Here is a 22,865-nt window from a genome sequence, read left to right on the forward strand (position 1 = left end):
CACGCACAACCTCCATACGCCAGCTCACCCCTGTATATGCCACAGACAACCTCCATATGCCAGCTCCCCCTGTATATGCCACACACAACCTCCATATGCCAGCTCACCCTGTACATGCCACGCACAACCTCCATATGCCTGCTCACCCCTGTATATGCCACACACAACCTCCATACGCCAGCTCACCCCTGTATATGCCACAGACAACCTCCATATGCCAGCTCACCCCTGTATATGCCACACACAACCTCCATATGCCAGCTCACCCCTGTATATGCCACACACAACCTCCATATGCCAGCTCACCCCTGTATATGCCACACACAACCTCCATATGCCAGCTCCCCCTGTATATGCCACACACAACCTCCATATGCCTGCTCACCCCTGTATATGCCACACACAACCTCCATACGCCAGCTCACCCCTGTATATGCCACACACAACCTCCATATGCCAGCTCCCCCTGTATATGCCACAGACAACCTCCATATGCCAGCTCACCCCTGTATATGCCACACACAACCTCCATATGCCAGCTCCCCCTGTATATGCCACACACAACCTCCATATGCCAGCTCACCCTGTACATGCCACGCACAACCTCCATATGCCTGCTCACCCCTGTATATGCCACACACAACCTCCATATGCCAGCTCACCCCTGTATATGCCACGCACAACCTCCATATGCTACTTCCCCCCTGTATATGCCACACACAACCTCCATATGCCAGATCACCCTGTATATGCCACGCACAACCTCCATATGCCAGATCACCCTGTATATGCCATGCACAACCTCCATATGCCAGCTCCCCCTGTATATGCCACGCACAACCTCCATATGCTACTTCCCCCCTGACATATACCATCAACCACCTCTCATATTTTTGCCTCTGTACAAAAAGCAGTTTTCCTGGCCCTTCACCTCTGCAGCCCTGATAGTTACCAATGGATGATGTCACCACCCCACTCCCTTCCTTGCTGCAACACACCTGGTATACAGCAGGTCATCTTGTCTCCAGCAGCTTGTCGGGTCTTCAGTAGGCAGCAGCTCGTCGGGTCTACAGCAGGCAGCAGCTCGTGGGGTCTACAGCAGGCAGCAGCTCGTCGGGTCTACAGCAGGCAGCAGCTCGTCGGGTCTACAGCAGGCAGCAGCTCGTCGGGTCTACAGCAGGCAGCAGCTCGTCGGGTCTACAGCAGGCAGCAGCTCGTCGGGTCTACAGCAGGCAGCAGCTCGTCGGGTCTACAGCAGGCAGCAGCTCGTCGGGTCTACAGCAGGCAGCAGCTCGTCGGGTCTACAGCAGGCAGCAGCTCGTCAGGATTCCAGGAGCTCCTCCGGTATCCTGTCCTGATCTCCTGCAGCTCCTCCGGTAAGTGCAACGTGACCATCCAAGACCTATTATGCTGGCAGTGAACAGTACAGCATCCGGCATAATAGGGCTTGTGATAGAGTGTAAATGGAGCTTAGCGGATAGCGCTGGTCTCTAATAAAATGGCGTCTGGCCCCACATACAGCTGTGAATTGAGCAGCCCACAGAGGCGTACCCAGGTCACAGCTGATGCGGCTGCAATGTTAGAGATAGGGTCGGTGTCCGACTGATGTCTGCTATGCCCAGGGACTGCCGTATTTGAGGATGGAAAGTGTCGTTCAGCAGCCATTACAGACCTGCAAGGTAAAATGGCAGCGCCCAGTGGCTGCACTAAAAGAGTAAAAAATAAACATAACAGAGTCAAGCTTAGATGAAATCATATTCTTAGATCATTTTCATTTTTACAATAAATTATCAAAAATCACGGCACCTTCCCTTTCATCTCATTTCCACCTTGATAGTGACGCTCTCTTAGGATACATGTTACTCTATGATGGCACTTTTGCACATGGCCACTAGATGGCGCTACATTTGACATTTGCCTGAATTTTTATCTCTATACATGATTTACACAAATTATATTTTCTTGTGGTAACTCTATACTATTTACCATTAGAAGCTGTGTATTTCTGTAATTATCTGTATGTATACATGATTGATTACCACTTCTGTCTCTGTAAAAACAATCCCCTTTAACCCTTTCTGACATCGGGTGTAAATGTATGCGGATGTCGGGCTCCCTCCCTTTGATGTCTGCTCCAGCGCTGAGTCCACATCTTTTCTGGCACATGCCAGCAAGCGCGCCGGAAATCCCGCCCTTCAGTGACCCCGTCACGATTGTGGATCACTGATGGGTTAGCATGACAACCAGAGGTCTCCAGCAGAAGTCTATTTCTATGAGCGCTGCCCGCTAGCCGAAAATGCATGGACCAGGGATCATCCTGCCAAACTCCCGCTCTCCTTTTAACATGGGGAAAATGCTACTCAGGCAACACAGGGTGAGGGTAACACAGTGTGGGCAATGCTTTACTGAGCCACAAAACAGGCAGATAACACATAGAACAGTCCCAGCACAGTACCCAAGATGGGGCACATTACAGAGTCTCACCCTTCCACTGACCTGCCGGGATAATAGCAGCTGTGACTTCAGATCTTCCAGAGTCACTACCGCACCTATGGCATGCACATAGAGGAGGTAATGATAAGCGTAAGAAGACGACAGTCCATACAAGACCAGTTGATCCGAGAATCACAACCTGACTTCTCCAAACGTATCTATGGTTCAGCGATGGTCAATGCAGCAGATCTGTATTCTTCCAACCGAGGCTGAAAACCCCTAGGTTGTTTCCTGTAGAATCATAGATCTGTGTCCCTCGTAATGGTGCCATGATCTAAAAAGGCTGCTGTCCTGTCTCTGGTCCTTTTGAGATGTATAGATGTCTTGGCAGAATCTCTCTGGCTGTCTCTCTCTCTGTCTCTTTATACAGAGGCATGTAACCTATTTTTAGACTTAACAAGTGTCCCTCATTCAGTATTTACATAAAGGGTAAGAATGGAGATGAGATTATTATAGCATTACTTAGTTTTTCCCTCTCTGCTTTAGAAGTCATCAAACTGGCTCCATAATGCAATGTATAATTAGCGTATCAGCAATCATCACTAGTGATCAAGGATAAGCGCACAATAAAGTCAATATTACCGGCTTACACAAACAAAAGTCTGTTTTCTTGACCAACCAGAAATCAACACTTAATTTAAAGCCAACATACAGATAACATTCTATTATTCTTCGTTTGATAAAAATAGTCATCTGGTTAATTAAGATACAATGCTGTATATCTTCACAATGCCAAAAGTAAAAAATGTTTTTAAAAATAATAAAAAAATATAAAAGTTCAAATTACCCCCATTTCGCCCCATTCAAAATAAAACAATTAAAAAAAACATGCACATATTTGGTATCAACACGTTCAGAATTTCTTGATCTATCAATATAAAAAAAAAATTAACCTGATTGCTAAACGGCGTAATGAGAAAAAAAAGTCAAAACGCCACAAAGAGGTATTCTTGGTCTTTCTACAGTTGCATTGCCGGTGGAGTTAAAACGACCTGAAAACGCCTGGTGGTGTGAGTACGAGTTATACAATTATCTAAGAAGCTGATAGTAAGAACCCTTGGGATTCACAGCCAGCAGGAAGAGTCAGAATACTGCCGCTGATTGGGTGCAGGGCTCGTGTGATGTAACAACCTCACATAAGCCCCGGGACAGTGAGTCTCGACATCACTGAAGTGGAGCCGGCATACCAGCGGAGTATGAGTGTTTTTATTTTAATGAGGCCAAACATGAGGACTGAGCTCACTGAGAAAAAAAGATATATATACCGTATTTTTGGGACTATAGGACGCACCTAGGTTTTAGAGGAGGAAATTAGGAAAAAAATTGAAGCAAAAAATGTTAATTCTGTACTTAATATCCCGTATCCTGGTATGCATGGCCCCCTCATCCCTACCCTGGTATGCATGGCCCCCTCATCCCTACCCTGGTATGCATGGCCCCCTCATCCCTACCCAGGTATGCATGGATCCCTCATCCCTATCCTGGCTGGAATTATCACTCTCATCCTATACTAGTATGCATGGCCCCATCCCTATCCTGGTATACAGGGCCCTCATCTCGTCCTGGTACGCAGGGCCCCCATCCCTATTCTGGTATGATTGGCACCCATCTCGGTTCTGGCATGCATGGCCTAATCCTTATAATTGGCCACCACCCCCATCCTGGTATGCATGGCCCCATCAGAAAACATTAAAAACAACAAAATATTACACTTACCTATCCTGCGCTCCCTCACAGCGTCTGCTCCAGTGCCAGCAACTGCTTTATGCTTGTAAGCATCACATGGCAGGGACGTCATGCAATGCTCACAAGCAGAGCACAGCTGCCAGAGTACTCACCGGGACGGTTCATTGCAGAGAGCAGTAAGTATTCATTGCTCTTCAGTAGCACGCAGTGTCAGCCAGTGGAGTATGTGTGTTTTTATTTTATTGAGGCCAAACATGAGGAATGAGCTCACTGAGAAAAAAAAAATATATATACTGTATTTTGTGGACTATAGGATGCACCTAGGTTTTAGAGGAGGAAATTAGGTAAAAAATGTAGTAAATTCTTTACTTAATATCCCCTATCCTGGTATATACGGTCCCCTCTTCCCTACCCTGGTATACATGCCCCCTCATCCCTATCCTGGCATGCATGGATCCCTCATCCCTATCCTGGTATGCATGGATCCCTCATCCCTATCCTGGCATGCATGGCCCCTTCATCCCTACCCTGGTATGCATGACCCCCTCTTCCCTATCCTGGTATGCATGGCCCCCTCATCTCTATCCTGGTATGCATTGCCCCCTCATCCCTACCCTGGTATGCATGACCCCCTCTTCCCTATCCTGGTATGCATGGCCCCCTCATCTCTACCCTGTTATGCATGGACCCCTCATCCCTACCCTGGTATGCATGGCCCCCTCATCTCTACCCTGGTATGCATGACCCCCTCTTCCCTATCCTGGTATACATGACCCCCTCATCCCTATCCTGGTATGCATGGCCCCCTCATCCCTACCCTGGTATGCATGACTCCTCATTCCCATCCTATTATGCATGCCTCCTCATCCCTATCCTGGCAGTAATTATCGCCCTCATCCCTATACTATTATGCATGGCCCCATCCCTATCCTGATATGCAGGGCCCCATCCCTATTATGGTATGATTGGCCCCCATTGTGGTCCTGGTATGTATGGCCCAATCCTTATAATTGGCCACCACCCCCATCCGGGTATGCATGGCCCCATCAGAAGACATTAAAAAAAACCCATTACACTTACCTATCCTTGCGCTCCCTCACAGCGTCTGCTCCAATGCCAGCAACTGCTTTATGCCTGTAAGCAGCACATGGCAGGGACGTCATGCGTTGTTCTCAAGCAGAGCGCAGCTGCCGGAGTACTCACCGGGACTGTGCGCACAGAGAGTAGTGAGCATTCATTGCTCTTCAGTAGCGCGCAGTGTCAGCCACCGGCTTCCTGCTGGCATGAATATTCACTGGATTCATTCATTCATCAGGAGACTATTTAATATTGAACTATATTCAAGCGGGACTAGACGAAGAAAACCCTAAAATCATGTATCATGTTAACCGAAACAGTCAGAAAACTAGCCCCATATTGGGCGACCTCAGACTATATACTGTGTAAGTTTATAAGCCCCTCCAGTGTCAGGAATAGATAGTATGTGAAAATACAGTATATACCGCTCAGGGAACACTTACCTGTCAGAGATAATTTCCATATTCATACTAAATAATGGCACAGATCTCCCAGACATTATGATTGCACATATCCCTAGTCTCTATAACGATATTGCACTCATTCCCTGACAGACTGCAGCATGGCCATTAGTTAGAAGCTGCTAATGATCTTTGGAGCAGGTAAGTTTTCCCTGAGTGGTACATATTGGGCCGTCTGAAGACTGAGTTTAGTCTAGGACAATTTGTCTGCACTACTAATTATCAGCAGTTACATTACCAAACTAGGGCAGTCCCTATAGGAGAAAACACAAGAATTATACTGTATTGTCACATACTATCTATTCCTGACACTGGAGGGGCTTATAAACTTACACAGTATATAGTTTCAGGGGTTCTTTGTCTAGTCTCGCTTGAATATAGGTCAATATTAAAGAGTCTCCTGATGAGTCGCCTTTGGAGAGAACGATGAAACCCTCAGAGATGAGAGGCTTGGAGAGTGAGTGTGTATACGTCACCTCACCCTATACACTGAACTGTGGGGTACATATTTTTTCTCTTAGTCACCTACTGATTAACTTTCAGGGGGTGAATTATGGGTGTAGTTTTACATTTGGAATTAATAAAGTTTAGTTTTATCCTTTTGTCAGCAAACATGAGGAATGACAAGAGACAACCCATTTAAGAAGATTCAGTTTTGGTTAAAACTATTCCAACATTATGAATATAAAAAAGTCTTCTCCCCTATGTGACGTCTCTGATGTTTATTAACAACTGATTTCCAAGTAAAATATTTCCCACATTAAGAAAATGAAAATGGCTCCTTCTTTATGTGACTGCTCTGATGTCTAACAAGAAGCGCTTTCCGGTTAAAATATTTCCCACATTCTGAACATGAAAAAGGCTTCTCCCCTGTGTGGGTTCTCTGGTGCTTAACCAAATGTGATTTCTGGTTAAAACATTTCCCACATTCTGAACATGAAAAAGGCTTCTCCCCTGTGTGAATTCTCTGGTGTGTAACAAGAAGCACTTTCCGGCTAAAACATTTCCCACATACTGAACATAAAAAAGGCTTCTCCCCTGTGTGAATTCTTTGATGTTGCTCAAGATCCCTCTTATAGTTAAAACATTTCCCACATTCTGAACATGAAAAAGGCTTTTCCCCTGTGTGAGTTCTCTGGTGTGTAACAAGAAGCACTTTCCGGGTAAAACATTTCCCACATACTGAACATAAAAAAGGCTTCTCCCCTGTGTGAATTCTTTGATGTTGCTCAAGATCCCTCTTATAGTTAAAACATTTCCCACATTCTGAACATGAAAAAGGCTTCTCCCCTGTGTGAATTCTCTGGTGTGTAACAAGAAGCACTTTCCGGCTAAAACATTTCCCACATACTGAACATAAAAAAGGCTTCTCCCCTGTGTGAATTCTTTGATGTTGCTCAAGATCCCTCTTATAGTTAAAACATTTCCCACATTCTGAACATGAAAAAGGCTTTTCCCCTGTGTGGGTTCTCTGATGGTTCACAAAATATGATTTATGTGTAAAACATTTCCCACATTCTGAACAGTAAAAAGGCTTCTCCCCTGTGTGAGTTCTTTGGTGCCTAACAAAATGTGATTTCCATGTAAAACATTTCCCACATTCTGAACATGAAAAAGGCTTGTCTCCTGTGTGAGCTCTCTGATGGTTCACAAAATATGATTTATGTGTAAAACATTTCCCACATTCTGAACAGTAAAAAGGCTTCTCCCCTGTGTGAGTTCTCTGGTGCCTAACAAAATGTGATTTCCATGTAAAACATTTCCCACATTCTGAACATGAATATGACTTCTTTGCTTTAGGACCAGTTTGTTTTTTAATGCCTCTTTTGTGACTTTGATTTTCCTTAGTAGTCAGTAATGAATCAGAAGATGGGACCTGTTTCATAGGATCAGATAAGAGATCTTTCCTGTGAATGGATGATGGTATATCTGGAGTAACAGCAATCACTTCAGTTGTATCTTGTAGGATCTCAAGATCATCAGATTTGAAAATTGAAGATGTCAGCTGTCCCTCTGATCTCCTGGTACAGTCATCTGCTAAGATAAAAAACAATTATTATTTTCTAATAAAATATCCTTGAGTTTTATATTTTTGAACATTTCTACTTAGCTTGCCATTTTTACAGACAGTTTATGTAAAAAACTTTAATTATTTACCAAGACAATGACAGTTCACAGTCTAATAGAAAACCTTGTTGGATGAGCCAGTAGTGTGCGGTGTTCAACTGTTGGTTCATTCTGCCTCCCAAATGTCGAATAAAAAGAATCCAATCAATGTTATGTAGGCGAAAATAATACCAATTCTCATCTCACAAAAAACAAGTCCCCACTCAGGTCCATCATCTGTCAATGGAGAAACAGAGGTTTCCGCACTATTAGTGGCTCAAAGGCTGTTGAAAACCAACAAGGTTTCTATAACCCAATCCGGCAAAATCCGCTCTCACTTCGGAGTCTTGCAGTGTGCGCAAACAACATTTAGGATCCCTGTATTTAGCAATATTATAGTGAGAAGAATCCACTTAATTTGCGGTGTCTCCTGGAGCACAATCTGGGCACTATGTGCTGGGTAATAAAATGGCAAATGTGTAATTTTCACTCTCCAACATCCACTAAGTGTTAATTTCCGGGAAGTGGCTGTGGAGTCAAAATATTCACTCCTCCTACACACGTGGTCTAAATTGCTGGTACCCCTCATTTAGTTACAGAAAAACCCACAATGGTCACAGAAATAACTTTAATCTTACAAAAGTAATAATAAATCAAAAATCTATGAAAATGAACAAATGAAAGTCAGACATTGCTTTCCAGCCATGCTTCCACAGAATGAAAAAAATTAAACTCATGAAATAGGCCTGGACAGAAATGATGGTACCCTTAACTTAACCGCTTCATGACTGCCAACGGTAGATAAACGTCAGCACTAGCAGGGCTTTGTGCAGAGCCGACATTTGCCTATGGTCGGAGGTTTCATAGAATCATAGAATCGTAGAGTTGGAAGTGACCTCCTGGGCCATCTGGTCCAACCCCCTGCTCAAAGCAGGATTCGCTAAATCATTCCAGACAGATGTCTGTCCAACCTCTGTTTAAAGACTTCTATTGAAGGAGAACTCATAGAATCATAGAATCATAGAATCGTAGAGTTGGAAGGGACCTCCTGGGCCATCTGGTCCAACCCCCTGCTCAAAGCAGGATTCGCTAAATCATCCCAGTCAGATGTCTGTCCAGCCTCTGTTTGAAGACTTCCATTGAAGGAGAACTCACAACTTCTCGTGGCAGCCTGTTCCACTCATTGATCACTCTAACTGTCAAAAAGTTTTTTCTAATATCTAATCTGTGTCTCCTCCCATTCAGTTTCATCCCATTGCTTCTAGTCTTTCCTTGTGCAAATGAGAATAAAGTTGATCCTTCTACAATGTGACAGCCCTTTAGATATTTGTAGACAGCTATTAAGTCTCCTCTCAGTCTTCTCTTTTGCAAACTAAACATTCCCAAATCCTGCAACCTTTCCTCATAAGACAGGGTTTGCAGACCGGTCACCATTCTGGTCGCTCTTTTCTGAACTTGCTCCAGTTTGTTGATGTCTTTTTTAAAATGTGGTGCCCAAAACTGGACACAATATTCCAGATGAGGTCTGACCAAAGAGGAGTAGAGGGAAATAATGACTTCACGTGATCTAGACTGTATGCTTCTGTTAATACATCCTAGAATTGCATTTGCCTTTTTTGCTGCTGCATCACACTGTTGACTCATATTCAGTCTGTGATCTATTAGTATACCCAAGTCTTTTTCACATGTGCTGTCACTTAGCCATATTCCTCCCATTCTATATATGCTTTTTTCATTTTTATTGCCCAGATGTAGTACTTTGCATTTCTCCCTGTTAAAAACCATTCTGTTAGTTGCTGCCCACTTCTCCAGTTTATTTAAATCTTTTTGAATCCTCTCTCTCTCTTCTCTAGTATTAGCTATCCCTCCTAGCTTTGTGTCATCAGCAAATTTAATCAGTTTACCCTCAATTCCTTCATCTAAATCGTTGATAAAGATGTTGAACAATACAGGGCCCAGGACAGAGCCCTGTGGTACCCCACTTGAGACATTCTTCCAACTGGATGTGCAGCCATTTACGACCACTCTTTGGGTCCGATCACTAAGCCAGTTATGAATCCACCTAACAGTTGCCTTGTCCATTCCATACTTAGTCATTTTTTCAATAAGGATTGTATGAGAGACTTTGTCAAATGCTTTGCTGAAGTCAAGATATACTATATCTACAGCATTTCCTTGATCCACCCAATCAGTGATACCATCATAGAAGGAAATTAAGTTAGTCTGACATGACTTATTAGTTACAAACCCATGCTGACTCTGTTTAATCACTTCATTCTTATCCAGGTATTGACATACATGTTGTTTAATAATTTGTTCAAAGATCTTTCCTGGTATAGAAGTCAGACTCACCGGCCTATAGTTGCCTGGGTTCACCTTCTTCCCCTTTTTGAAGATAGGAACAACATTTGCTCTTCTCCAGTCTTCTGGCACTTCTCCTGTTCTCCAAGAATTTTCAAAGATTATGGAGAGGGGTTCAAAAATTTCTTCTGCTATCTCCTTCAGTACTCTGGGGTGTAATTCATCTGGACCTGGAGACTTGAATTCATTTAGGTTAGCTAAGTGTTTCCTCACTATCTTTCTGTTTATAGATATCCTGGATTCTTCTATTCCCTTAATAGGACAGTGAATAACAGTTGGTGTTACATTTCCTTTCTGAGAGAAAACAGATGCAAAATAGGAATTTAAAAGTTCAGCCTTCTCAACATCCTGTCTTACCATTTCATCATTTTCATCCTGTAAAAATCCTATAGCATCTTTGACTTTTCTTTTACTTTTGACATATCCCTAAAATCCTTTATTATTGCTTTTGACATCTCTTGCAAGCCTCAATTCATTGTCAGCTTTAAATAATCTGATTTGTGCCCTGCAGGTTCTGCAGACAGCATTATATTCTTCTTTAGATATGCCTCCCTCTTTCCATTTTATAAACATTTTTTTCTTCCTTTTTAGCATGTGCTTAAGTTCTGTGTTCATCCATCCTGGTTTCCTTAAATGCTTCCTATTTTTCCCTCTTTTCGGAATTGTTAACAACTGTGCTTTGAGAATTTCATTTTTCAAGATTTCCCATCCTTCCTGGACATTTTTGTCTTTAAGGATATCCAGCCATTGGATCCCTCCAATTATCTTTCTGAATCCCTTAAAATCTGCCTTTCTGAAATCTAACCTTGACGTCTGAGTCTTCACAGGTCTTCCTCCTCTAGTTATCCAAAATTCTAAAATAGCATGGTCGCTACCTCCTAGGGTTCCAGCCACTTTTACCTCCTCAACCATTTCCTCCCTGTTTATAAGGATTAGATCCACCACCTCTCGTGGCAGCTTGTTCCACTCATTGATCACTCTGTCAAAAAGTTTTTTCTAATATCTAATCTGTGTCTCCTCCCATTCAGTTTCATCCCATTGCTTTTAGTCTTTCCTTGTGCAAATGAGAATAAAGTTGATCCTTCTACAATGTGACAGCCCTTGAGATATTTGTAGAGTTATTAAGTCTCCTCTCAGTCTTCTCTTTTGCAAGCTAAACATTCCCAAATCCTGCAACCTTTCCTCATAAGACAGGGTTTGCAGACCGGTCACCATTCTGGTCGCTCTTTTCTGAACTTGCTCCAGTTTGTTGATGTCTTTTTTAAAATGTGGTGCCCAAAACTGGACACAATATTCCAGATGAGGTCTGACCAAAGAGGAGTAGAGGGAAATAATGACTTCACGTGATCTAGACTGTATGCTTCTGTTAATACATCCTAGAATTGCATTTGCCTTTTTTTCTGCTGCATCACACTGTTGACTCATATTCAGTCTGTGATCTATTAGTATACCCAAGACTTTTTCACATGAGCTGTTGCTTAGCCCTATTCCTCCCATTCTGTATATGCTTTTTTTATTTTTATTGCCCAGATGTAGTACTTTGCATTTTTCCCTGTTAAAAACCATTCTGTTAGTTGCTGCCCACTGCTCCAATTTATTTATATTTTTTTGAATCCTCTCTCTCTCTTCTCTAGTATTAGCTATCCCTCCTAGCTTTGTGTCATCAGCAAATTTAATCAGTTTACCCTCAATTCCTTCATCTAAATCGTTGATAAAGATGCTGAACAATACAGGGCCCAGGACAGAGCCCTGTGGTACCCCACTTGAGACATTCTTCCAACTGGATGTGCAGTCATTTAGGACCACTCTTTGGGTCCGATCACTAAGCCAGTTATGAATCCACCTAACAGTTGCCTATCGTGCTGATCGGGAACCCCACGCACCTTATAGCCAGGGCTGGCATTAGGGGCAGGCAGACCAGGCATCTGCCTAGGGCCCCCGTTCCCCCAGGGGCCCCCAGCTAGCAGCACATCACACAGATGCAATGGGGCCTGTGAGGCAGGGGAGCCCGCCAGCTGCCAGCACTGACCCCCCTCCACCACCACACTGAACTATACCGGCATCTGTTGGTACAGTTCTAAGCAATGCTGGAGGAGAGAGTGTTAGCTGATGCTCCCTCTCCCATCATTCCCCGCTCTGCCTCTGACACTGCGGGTGCGCGATGATGTCATCACGCACTCACTGTGTGCCAGGCAGTGCATCGGCAGCTGCTGAGACAAGAGCCAGGAGCAGCGCAGGCATGAGAGGTGAGGATAGTGTTTTTTTTACTATAACAGTGACTACTGGACTTTGGGGCCATTCTCAGGGGGGGGGAAGATGTGGGCTGTGCTATATACTATGCGGGCTGTGTTACATACTGTGCGTGCTGTGTTACATACTATGCGGGCTGTGCTATATACTATGCTGGCTGTGCTATATACTATGGGGGCTTTGCTATATACTATGCAGGCTGTTCTATATATTATGAGGGCTGTGCTATATGGGCAGTGCTATATACTATGCGGGCTGTGCTATATACTATGCGGGCTGTGCTATATACTATGAGGCCTATGCTATACACTATGTGGGCTGGGTTATATATGTGGGCTGGGTTATATATGTGGGCTGGGTTATATATTATTGGGGGTATATTATATTCTATGGGGGGAGGCTGTGTTATATACTATGGGCGGTATATTTTAATCTATGGGGAAGCTGTGTTATATACTATGGGGGGCTACATTATATACTATATGGAGGAGGGCTGTTTTATATTCTATGGGGGGCTACATTATATTCTATTGGGGTTGTATTAGATTTTATGAGGGAGGATGGCATCATACTCTTTGAAGGACCTACATTATATTCTATGGGGAGGTGGGCTGTATTATATTCTATTTGGGGCTACATTATATTCTATGGGGTGCTGTATTATATTTATATTCTATGAGGGGTGATTGCATTTTTTTTCTATGGGGGGTTACATTATACTCTGTGGGGTGGCTGCATTATGCTCTATGGGGTAGCTGCATTATACTATATGTGGGCTGCATTACACTGTATCAAGGACTATGGGGAATACATTATGCTATATGAAGAACTATGGGGTGCATTATACTATGGAAGTGAATTGTACTACATAGATGACTATGGTGGTGTATTATACTATATGGGGCACTATGAGGACTGAGGAGGACTGAGCAGTGTATTATACTATATGGAGGACTAGGAGGAGTGTATTATACTATATGGAGGACTATGAGGAGTGTATTATACTATATGGAGGACTATGAGGAGTGTATTATACTATATGGAGGACTATGGGGAGTGTATTATACTATATGGAGGACTATGGGGAGTGTATTATACTATATGGAGGACTATGGGGAGTGTATTATACTATATGGAGGACTATGGGGAGTGTATTATACTATATGGAGGACTATGGGGAGTGTATTATACTATATGGAGGACTGTGAGGAGTGTATTATACTATATGGAGGACTATGAGGAGTGTATTATACTATATGGAGGACTATGGGGAGTGTATTATACTATATGGAGGACTATGGGGAGTGTATTATACTATATGGAGGACTATGGGGAGTGTATTATACTATATGGAGGACTATGGGGTGTGCATTTTACAATATGGAAGACTGTGGTGCACATTATAATATATGGTGGACTATGGGGTGTATTATACTAAACAAGCAAAATGCTGCATATTCATCGAGTGATTGGATTGTTTAAGCCGGAACAAAAACCATTGTTCTCAGCAGCAAATCGCCGGTGTAAACTGTAGATGTGCGGCTTGATGCCATACATGATACTGTCTGGGGACAGATTGATCTAATAGTGATTGTTCTGTCCCCATCATTCTTTCTCAGATGGTGGAAAGAGGCTGGGAAACAAGTGTGGAACGATTTCTATATTGACGATCACACTCATTTAGCGTCCTGAACTCAGCGAATGTAACTACAACCAAAATGCTTCTCTGTGATGTGCCATCTGTCAGCATTTGGGCCCCATTTTACACTTTGCCTAGGGCCCCACTTTGCCTAAAACTGGCCCTGCTTATAAAGAGGGGATTCTGGCGCACAACGCTTCCTGTGACCCCTGACCTCATCGAGACCTGATTGGTTCAGGTCCTGATGATGTCAGCGTCACACCAGCCAATGAGACAAATCATTGGAGAGTTTGTTGTAGCAGTGAACTTTCCCGGGTGATCTACCCCATAAAAACCGCTGCTTCTCCTCAGATCTCCTGTCAGTGAGAGATTAGAGGAGAACCAGTGTTACAAGTGCTGCTGGGAACAGCTGTGTCAGTCAGCGATTGTGCTATAAAGTAACAATACAGATAAGGCAGGTTAGGGTTAGTGCTATAGTTAGGGTCAGTGTTGGGGCTAAAGAATTAGGCTTTTCTCAATTGCTTCCCCAATAATTTGGTCACGTCAATCACGTCGTAGTTTTCTATTTCCGGTAAAAAAATAAAAATGAATAAAATGGCCCGTCAGTATTATAGTGCAGAGGAGGCTCAGGCTGGTTTCACACTTGCATTTTTTTGCGTTGCTTTTTAGCCCAAAAAAAAACGCATGCGTTTTTTCCCCTATACTTTAACATGGGTGTGCATACATATGCGCACGCGTTTTTTTGCAGTGTGCGCTCGGGCGCACAAAATGCATCCTGTTATATTTTTTTGTGCGTCCGACTTGCCCCCAAAAAACGCATACGCACGCAATGTGCTTTTTTACAGCAAAACATCTATTAAAGTCTATGGGTGCGTATACGTGCTCATTGCAATGCGCACCTATGCGCAAAAAAACTCATGCGTTTTTTTTCTATAAAATGCACCAAAACCTGCAAAAAACGCACTCAAACTCATGATGCATTTTTTCATGCGTTTGTGTGCGCAAAAAACGCGCAGCAAAAAAACGCAAGTGTGAAAGTAGCCTTATGCACTTTTATGTTCTGACAGCGAAGAAAGTGCAGGGTCAGATGGAGATGTGGATTTCGAGGGCTTTAGTATTTTTATCCTGAGCTTGATCCCCACAGATGCCACAAGGGCCACTGCAGACCAACAGGGATCCACTACTCCAAAACCTGTGTCTGTCATTGACTACAACAAATATATGGGGTGTGGACCTTGCAGATCAGGTTCTACAGCCATACCAGGTATCAAGAAAATCATATATCTGGTATAAAAAGTTAGTCATGTATTTGTTTCAGGTGGCCACATATAATTCTTTTGTATTATACAAAAAAGCCGGAAATGCAGATACTTTCCTTCATTATCAGGAAAAGGTCACTGAAAATCTTGTTTTTGATAATTTTGTCCCCGCCAATCCTGTAGAATCTGAAGATATGAGAAGACTCACTGAGCGACATTTTATTGCACTCATCCCAGTAACTGAAACAAGAAAGAACCCCAGAGAAGATGTCGTGTATGTTCCTAGAGAGGAATGAGGCATGATCCCCGCTATTATTACCCACAATGCCCATCACTGCCAGCCTTATGCCTCCATGACGGCTTTACAATCTTCCACACAGAACCACGTTTTTGAACTGTTTTGACATTCAAGCATTTGGTTTATTTAGTGACAGACACATTTGAGTAGAGCTGACTTACCAATTTCCGGGGGTAGGTGGGGGGAGGTCTCCAGAGACACAAGCTGGGCACAATATATTGGGCACTACAATGACATTTTTGCAATTTTTGCTCTGAAATTTCCACTACGAGTTTCTGGAAATCATCCATGTAGTGAAAGTGGTCACTATAATAATAATCTTTATTTTTATATAGTGCTAACATATTCCGCACATACAGTTTGCACACATTATCATCACTGTCCCCGATGGGGCTCACAATCTAAATTCCCTATCAGTATGTCTTTAGAATGTGGGAGGAAACCGGAGACCAGGAGGAAACCCACGCAAACACGGGGAGAACATACAAACTCCTTGCAGATGTTGTCCTTGGTGAGCCACCGTGCCACCCCCTGTCCATAGATGAATTCCCAGAGGGGTGTCATTTCCAAAACGGGGTCACTTTAGGGGGGATTCTGTTGTTCTGGCACTTAGCGGCTCTCCAAAGTACCATAACAGCAGAATCCCCCCTGAAGTGACCCCATTTGGGAAATGACCCCCCTCTGTGAATTCATCTATGGGTGTAGTGACCCTTTACCTATCTACCTATTTTCCAATGTAAAATCTGGGGTAAAACAACATTTTAGTGGTAAAAATGTAATTATTTCTTCTTCACTGCCCAATGGTATAATTTTCTATGGAACAGCTGTGGGGTCAGTATGCTCACTGCACCACGAGAAGAATTCATTCCGGGAAGTATTTGGTAAAATGCAGTCACTTTTGGGGCTTATGCTGTTCTGGCACCTCAAGGGCTCTGACAATGTGACATGTCACCCACAAACACTTCCAGCAAAATCTGCCTCCAATATTGCTCTCATTCCCTTCGGAGCTCTGCCATGCACCCAAACAGTGGTTTACCCCCACATATGTGGTGTCAGCATACTCAGGCTGAATTTCACAACAACTTTTGGGATCCAATTTCTCCTGATACACTTTGAAAAAAAAATGGAGGGCAAAAAGATCATTTTTTGTGGAAAAAATATGATTTTTTATTTTCATGGCTCTACGTAATTAACTTCTGTGAAGAACTTGGTTGTTCAAAGTGCCCACCACACATTTCCTTGGGGGGGGTTAGATTTCAAAATGGGGTCACTTGTTGGGGGATTTCCACTGTTTAGACTCGTGGCTATTTTGAGATTTAGAAAAAAATGAAATCCAGCAAAATGTCACCGGCGATGGCGGCTCCTGCACAGTAGCATCTATAAGTAAGAGATAGAGGCTACTGCACAGGGGCCGCTGGTGTCATTTTGCTGAATGTGATTTTTTTTCTAAGCCTCACAATAGCCACAATATTATAGGCATTATCAACAATAATATCAATGCTATTATATGCATTATGTAATAATGGGGGCAGGTCAGTGAGGGATCAGCGACCAGTCATAGGCCGATACAGAGGAATATGTAATCAGAGCACCACATAAAGCCCCGTCCACAGCCCCACCCACAGCCCCGCCCCAGAGCACGAGAATCTCATTAACTGAAAACTACAAATACAGATTACACAACAGTAAACCAGAGTTGCCCTCATTTATGGTGGACCATTGGAGCTACTATGGATCCTGAGCAGAAGATTAGAGATAATAATATTGCTCCCCATTTCAGGAGAGATTGTGCAGTAATCTGAATTCCTTAGGATCAGAAACAATGTAATTCATGACATGGAGTGAATCCATGACACCAGGGCTGGAGCCAACACATCTCCTGCAGGCGGGAATAAATGTATATTACAGCCATCAGCCACACACAGCTTAGAGATCTATCATGGCACAGGTGGAATGTTTGTCCTGGAGATTATCACAATCCTCCTTGAAGTTAGTTGGTTTTAATACAAATTGAAAAGTCAGGATAAAGGGAAACTCTGCTGTTATTGGACAGAAATGGTGTCTTTCCCTCATCCTTCAAACATGCCTCAATCACACCCATCCTCAAAAAGCCCCCCCTTGACCCATCCTCTGTGTCTAACTATCGCCCAACATCTCTCCTCCCTTACGCCTCAAAACTACTGGAACAGCATGTATATCTTGAACTGTCTTCCCACCTCTCCTCCTTTTCCCTCTTTGACCGGTTACAATCTGGCTTCCGACCGCATCACTCAACTGAAACTGCCCTAACTAAAGTCACTTACGACTTACTAACTGCCAAGAGCAAGCGACACTACTCTGTCCTCTGCCTTCGACACCATGGACCAGTCCCTTCTGCTACAGATTCTCTCATTTCTTGGCATCACAGACTTGGCCCTATCCTGGATCATGTGGCATTTTGGTGCGCGCGGCGCACCCTTAAAAGGACGCATGCGCCAGCAAACGCATACCTGCGCACGGCCTGCGTACCCAATGCTAAAGATAGGGTACGCAGGTCACATGCAGCGTCTTGCGCCCATAGGTGGAGCGGCTGGGAGGAGGTACTGCCTGGGTTGGAGCTTAGCGGCGGCCGTGCGCAGACCGACGCAGGTCAGTGAAACGCTAGTGTGAAACTAGCCTAAGTCAGTTCTATACCAAGATGGCGTCCGTGTCTTCAGGCAACACCCTGGAAGGAATCCTTGGAATGCAGAAGCTGAGATACTGGATACCATATATGGAAGTGAAGCTGAAATGGACCTATCATAGACTGACACTGGCTACTCAGAAGATTGTGTGACACCCATTTGCTGTTTCTTTGTCTTGAGAATAAACTTCAGTTGTGTGCAAGCCTTTACTGAGAAAGGAGTAGACATCTAACTCTGTGTTCGCTGTGACTCTTGAAGCGCGCACTCGGCCTATATTGGGTCAGGTACAAACAATCATATAGATCTTGCTTTAAGGGATCACCCTCACACTAATCCCAGGGGGTAGGTGGATCCTCCAGGTTGTAAGTTCTATAGAAAAGGGCTTTCAATGCCCAAAGTCATTTGAACAGTTTTGGGTGGAGGAGAATGTTGTGATCTAGAGGCAAAATGGTGATCATGGTAATACGGCCGGACTACACCACCGATAAAGCAGCCACAGCCGGTGACTGAGAGGAATCTGTGACTTCTCTGCATTCAGTGGTTACTACTCACCTGGGTAGTCATATGTGGGAATCTCCTCTTTACACCACTCATCATCTCTCACATATGTCTCTGTAGTATTAATATGGGTCAGATCTTCACCCTGAAACAAATATTGTAAAAGTCACAGACAGATGGAGAAGTCCCATCTATGATCAGCTCTAATCCTGCCATCTCCACCGCTCTCATTACACAAGTATAAAACATATAATACTGGTGGATAAAACAAGACTGAGCACAAGACCTTCACAGCCGTCTACACATCATAGGGGAGATCTCCTGACACCTTCTCTCCATCTACCTGAAGATCCTGGGGAGCACTGGGATCTTCTTGGTTACAGTCCTGTAGAAGAAGAGGATGGGGACATCTCTCTGGTGTTGTCCTCTTACTGGATAGATCTGGAGGAAACACATACAGGGACTGAATTCATTCTCTACATACAGATAATTATAGGCCGTGTGTATTTAGTCCTGTCTATTACCTGGTGATGTGAGGGGCTGGGGAACCTCCATTATGACGTTCTTGTACAGCTCTCTGTGTCCTTCTACATACTCCCACTCCTCCATGGAGAAATAGACAGCGACATCCTGACACCTTATAGGAACCTGACACATACAATGATACCGTCATCCCCCCGATCCCTTCATAGCGTTACTGTATAATGTCCCAGCATTCCCAGCAGTGTCACCTCTCCAGTCAGCAGCTCAATCATCTTGTAGATGAGTTCTAGGATCTTCTGGTCATTGATGTCCTCATGGGTCAGGGGGTGAGGTGGAGGCCCCGTGATTGGGCTCAGGGGTCTTCCCCATCCCTCAGACACAGGGTCCTGACAGCGATCACTAGAGGTCTTCTTCACCACTGTGTAATCCTGGTTATGGAGCGACACATTAATAAATCTCACTCCAGACATTTCCAGAGTCCTCACCTCTCCAGTTCTGTCCATCTGTTATTCCCATAGATAAGAATGATGTAATGTGACGTCATCAGAATCTCTCACCTCTCCAGTGAGACGGAAGAGGATCTCTAGGGTGAGGTGTAATATCCTCTCCGCCATCTTGTCTCTGTCCATATCCATCCTTGATGGGTAAATCAGGAAATTTCTCTTCTGTAGAAGATCTTCACTGAGAGGATCCGATATTGTAGAGACCTGAATGAGAAGAAGATGATCCGATGTAACATCATAAGAATCCTGTGTAATAATACAATTACTGGAGATAATAAGGGAAACATAGGAGGAGATTTATTATTCTACAGGGTTTAGTTTTCTCCCCTGACATCTACTAATAAAACCTATATATTTAGGCCACAGACAACAAGCAGTTTCCTCCTCGGAGACGGCAGCTGAACACGTTCCTCATAGACTCATCTTCCATAACGCTAATTCTCGTCTCATTACCGACACTGGAATCGGCATTAGCAATACTGCAGGAGAGATTCATTACACGCGACATGGGAAATAACTCCTTCATGATGAGGACGACATCTTCATCTCCTACTACGGCTCTAGAGACAGATTTGGCCAGAGTCGGTCACTGCCTCCATCCCCACCGGCCGTCTATATGAAGGTTTCCCGTCTTCCCCGCACTGGAATCTTCCATCTATATGTAATATATGGGTACAACCCCAAGAACACAGTCCCAACTGCGAGGCCTAGTGGGGGAAACATCATACTTTGGGGGGGCTTTTCTGTAAAGGGGACAGGACAACTGCAACGTATTGAAGAAAGGATGGATGGGGTCATGTACCGGGAGATTTTGGCCAACAACCTCCTTCTCTCAGTAACAGCATTGAAGATGGGTGGAGGCTGGGTCTTCGAACAGAACAACGACCCGAAACACAGAGACAGGGAAACTAAGGAAAGAATAACACAGGGGGCGAAAGGGTTAATAGGACTCACAGGAGGAACCAGCCCAGAAAGCAGAAGGTCCAGGAGTGTCCGCCACATATATGACTGCTCTGTGCACACAGGACCTGTGATGAGGTCACAGGAGGGGAGGAGTCAGGGGGTCACATGATCAGGGGCCTCAGTGTGTGCAGGACTCTGCTGTGCTGGTTGTCATGGTGCCGGATGAGGGGAAGTTTCTGTGTGGGGTCAGGAGGGGTTTACAGGGTGTATGGAGAGGAGCCGCGTGTGTACGAGGTGTACGGAGCGGAGCTGTGTGTGTACGAGGTGTACGGAGCGGAGCCGCGTGTGTATGAGGTGTACGGAGCGGAGTCGCGTGTGTACGAGGTGTACGGAGCGGAGCCGCATGTGTACGAGGTGTACGGAGCGGAGCCGCGTGTGTACGAGGTGTACGGAGCGGAGCCGCGTGTGTACGAGGTGTACGGAGCGGAGCCGCGTGTGTACGAGGTGTACGGAGCTGAGCTGTGTGTGTACGGAGCGGAGCCGCGTGTGTACGAGGTGTACGGCGCGGAGCCGTGTGTGTACGAGGTGTACGGAGCGGAGCCGCGTGTGTACGAGGTGTACGGAGCGGAGCCGCGTGTGTGTACGGAGCGGAGCCGTGTGTGTACGAGGTGTACGACACGGAGCCGTGTGTGTACGAGGTGTACGGAGCGGAGCCGCGTGTGTACGAGGTGTACGGAGTGGAGCCATGTGTGTACGAGGTGTACGGAGCAGAGCCATCTGTGTACGAGGTGTACGGAGCGGAGCCGCGTGTGTACGAGGTGTACGGAGTGGAGCCGCGTGTGTACGAGGTGAACGGAGCGGAGCCGTATGTGTACGAGATGAACGGAGCGGAGCTCTGTGTGTACGAGGTGTACGGAGCGGAGCTCTGTGTGTGCGAGGTATACGGAGCGGAGCTCTGTGTGTGCGAGGTGTATGGAGCGGAGCTCTGTGTGTGCGAGGTGTATGGAGCGGAGCCGCGTGTGCGCGTGGTGTACGGAGCGGAGCCGCGTGTGCGCGAGGTGTACGGAGTGGTGGAGCCGCTTGTGCGCGAGGTGTACGGAGTTGTGGAGCCGTGTGTGTACGAGATGTACCGAGCAGCGCTGTGTGTGTACGAGGTGTACGGAGCGGAGCTGCGTTTGTGTGGACCCCTCTGTGTACTCCCAGCTTTGGTCGCAGACCCCTCTGTGTATGCTGTATACACCTGTATACCCCCAGCTTCGGTCACAGACCCCTCTGTGTATGCTGTATACACCCGTATAACCCCAGCTTCGGTCACAGACCCCTCTGTGTATGCTGTATACACCCATATACCCCCAGCTTCGGTCACAGACCCCACATATCTCACCCTGTAGAACTGACGCCGGACACACACGGTAAAACTGCGGTCGTCGGTCTCTCATCTCTCGCACTTATACTGATAACATAAGATGGAGTCAGACGAACCCTCCTACAAAACGTGAGAACAAAGTCATTACTACAGGACTGTGTGAGAAAGGGATTTATTCTACGAGAAACGCTGGGGCCACAAATGAGAGTAACATAATGTCGTTCATCTTCTGTTTCACCATAGATATTGGCAGGGAGGGCGACTTCCACTTTGCCGCAATGTGGATTTTAGTGGCCATACATAAGTAGTTTACTAGCTTCTGAAAGCTTTCTGGAAGCCGGGAAGGCCTGGTTCCCAGTAAAAGGGTAGAAGATTCCAGAACAACCGGTCCACCATACATCTGTGCTATCAGACACTTCACCTTCTCCCAAAGCTCAGAAACCACCGTACAAGACCATCAAATATGTCTCATGTCACCAGATATTCCACAGCCCCAAAACAGTCTCCCGAGATTTTAGGAAAAATGCTGTGAATTTTTTCCTGTACATAATAGACTCTGTGCAATAGTTTTAAGAAGGTCTCCACAAGGGAAGTCTGGTGACTACCTTCTGATAGGGTGTCACAGCTACGATACCATTCATCAATTGACTGTTCAAACCCCAAATCCTCCTCCCATTGTAACATATACTTCAATTTTTTATCATTTTGTGGAGAATTTATAGCATAGTAGATCAATGAGATCGTTCCCCTGCCCAAAGGGTCATTTAGACATTTATTTTCAAAACTGGTTGCCCTGAGAGTAGTACCGCTCGGGAGGAT

General features: G+C 44.9%; 1 protein-coding gene across 1 annotated transcript in view; it reads right to left on the reverse strand.

Moving 5' to 3' along the window:
* Window positions 1–19,744, reverse strand: part of LOC141073904 (uncharacterized) — a 68,927-nt gene extending 49,183 nt beyond the window's left edge. The window contains exons 1-5 of the mRNA XM_073561443.1: window positions 19,523–19,744; window positions 19,316–19,439; window positions 19,135–19,232; window positions 18,846–18,936; window positions 6,484–7,751 (exon numbers count right to left, since the gene is read on the reverse strand). Coding sequence (XP_073417544.1) covers window positions 6,484–7,751; window positions 18,846–18,936; window positions 19,135–19,232; window positions 19,316–19,439; window positions 19,523–19,744 — 1,803 coding nt within the window. The remainder of the gene's footprint in view (window positions 1–6,483; window positions 7,752–18,845; window positions 18,937–19,134; window positions 19,233–19,315; window positions 19,440–19,522) is intronic.
* Between the last annotated feature and the right edge of the window lie 3,121 nt (window positions 19,745–22,865).

This window comes from Dendrobates tinctorius, unplaced genomic scaffold (assembly GCF_039654945.1).
Source record: "Dendrobates tinctorius isolate UK_male_01 unplaced genomic scaffold, ASM3965494v1 ptg000320l, whole genome shotgun sequence".
NCBI classification, from domain to species: domain Eukaryota; kingdom Metazoa; phylum Chordata; class Amphibia; order Anura; family Dendrobatidae; genus Dendrobates; species Dendrobates tinctorius.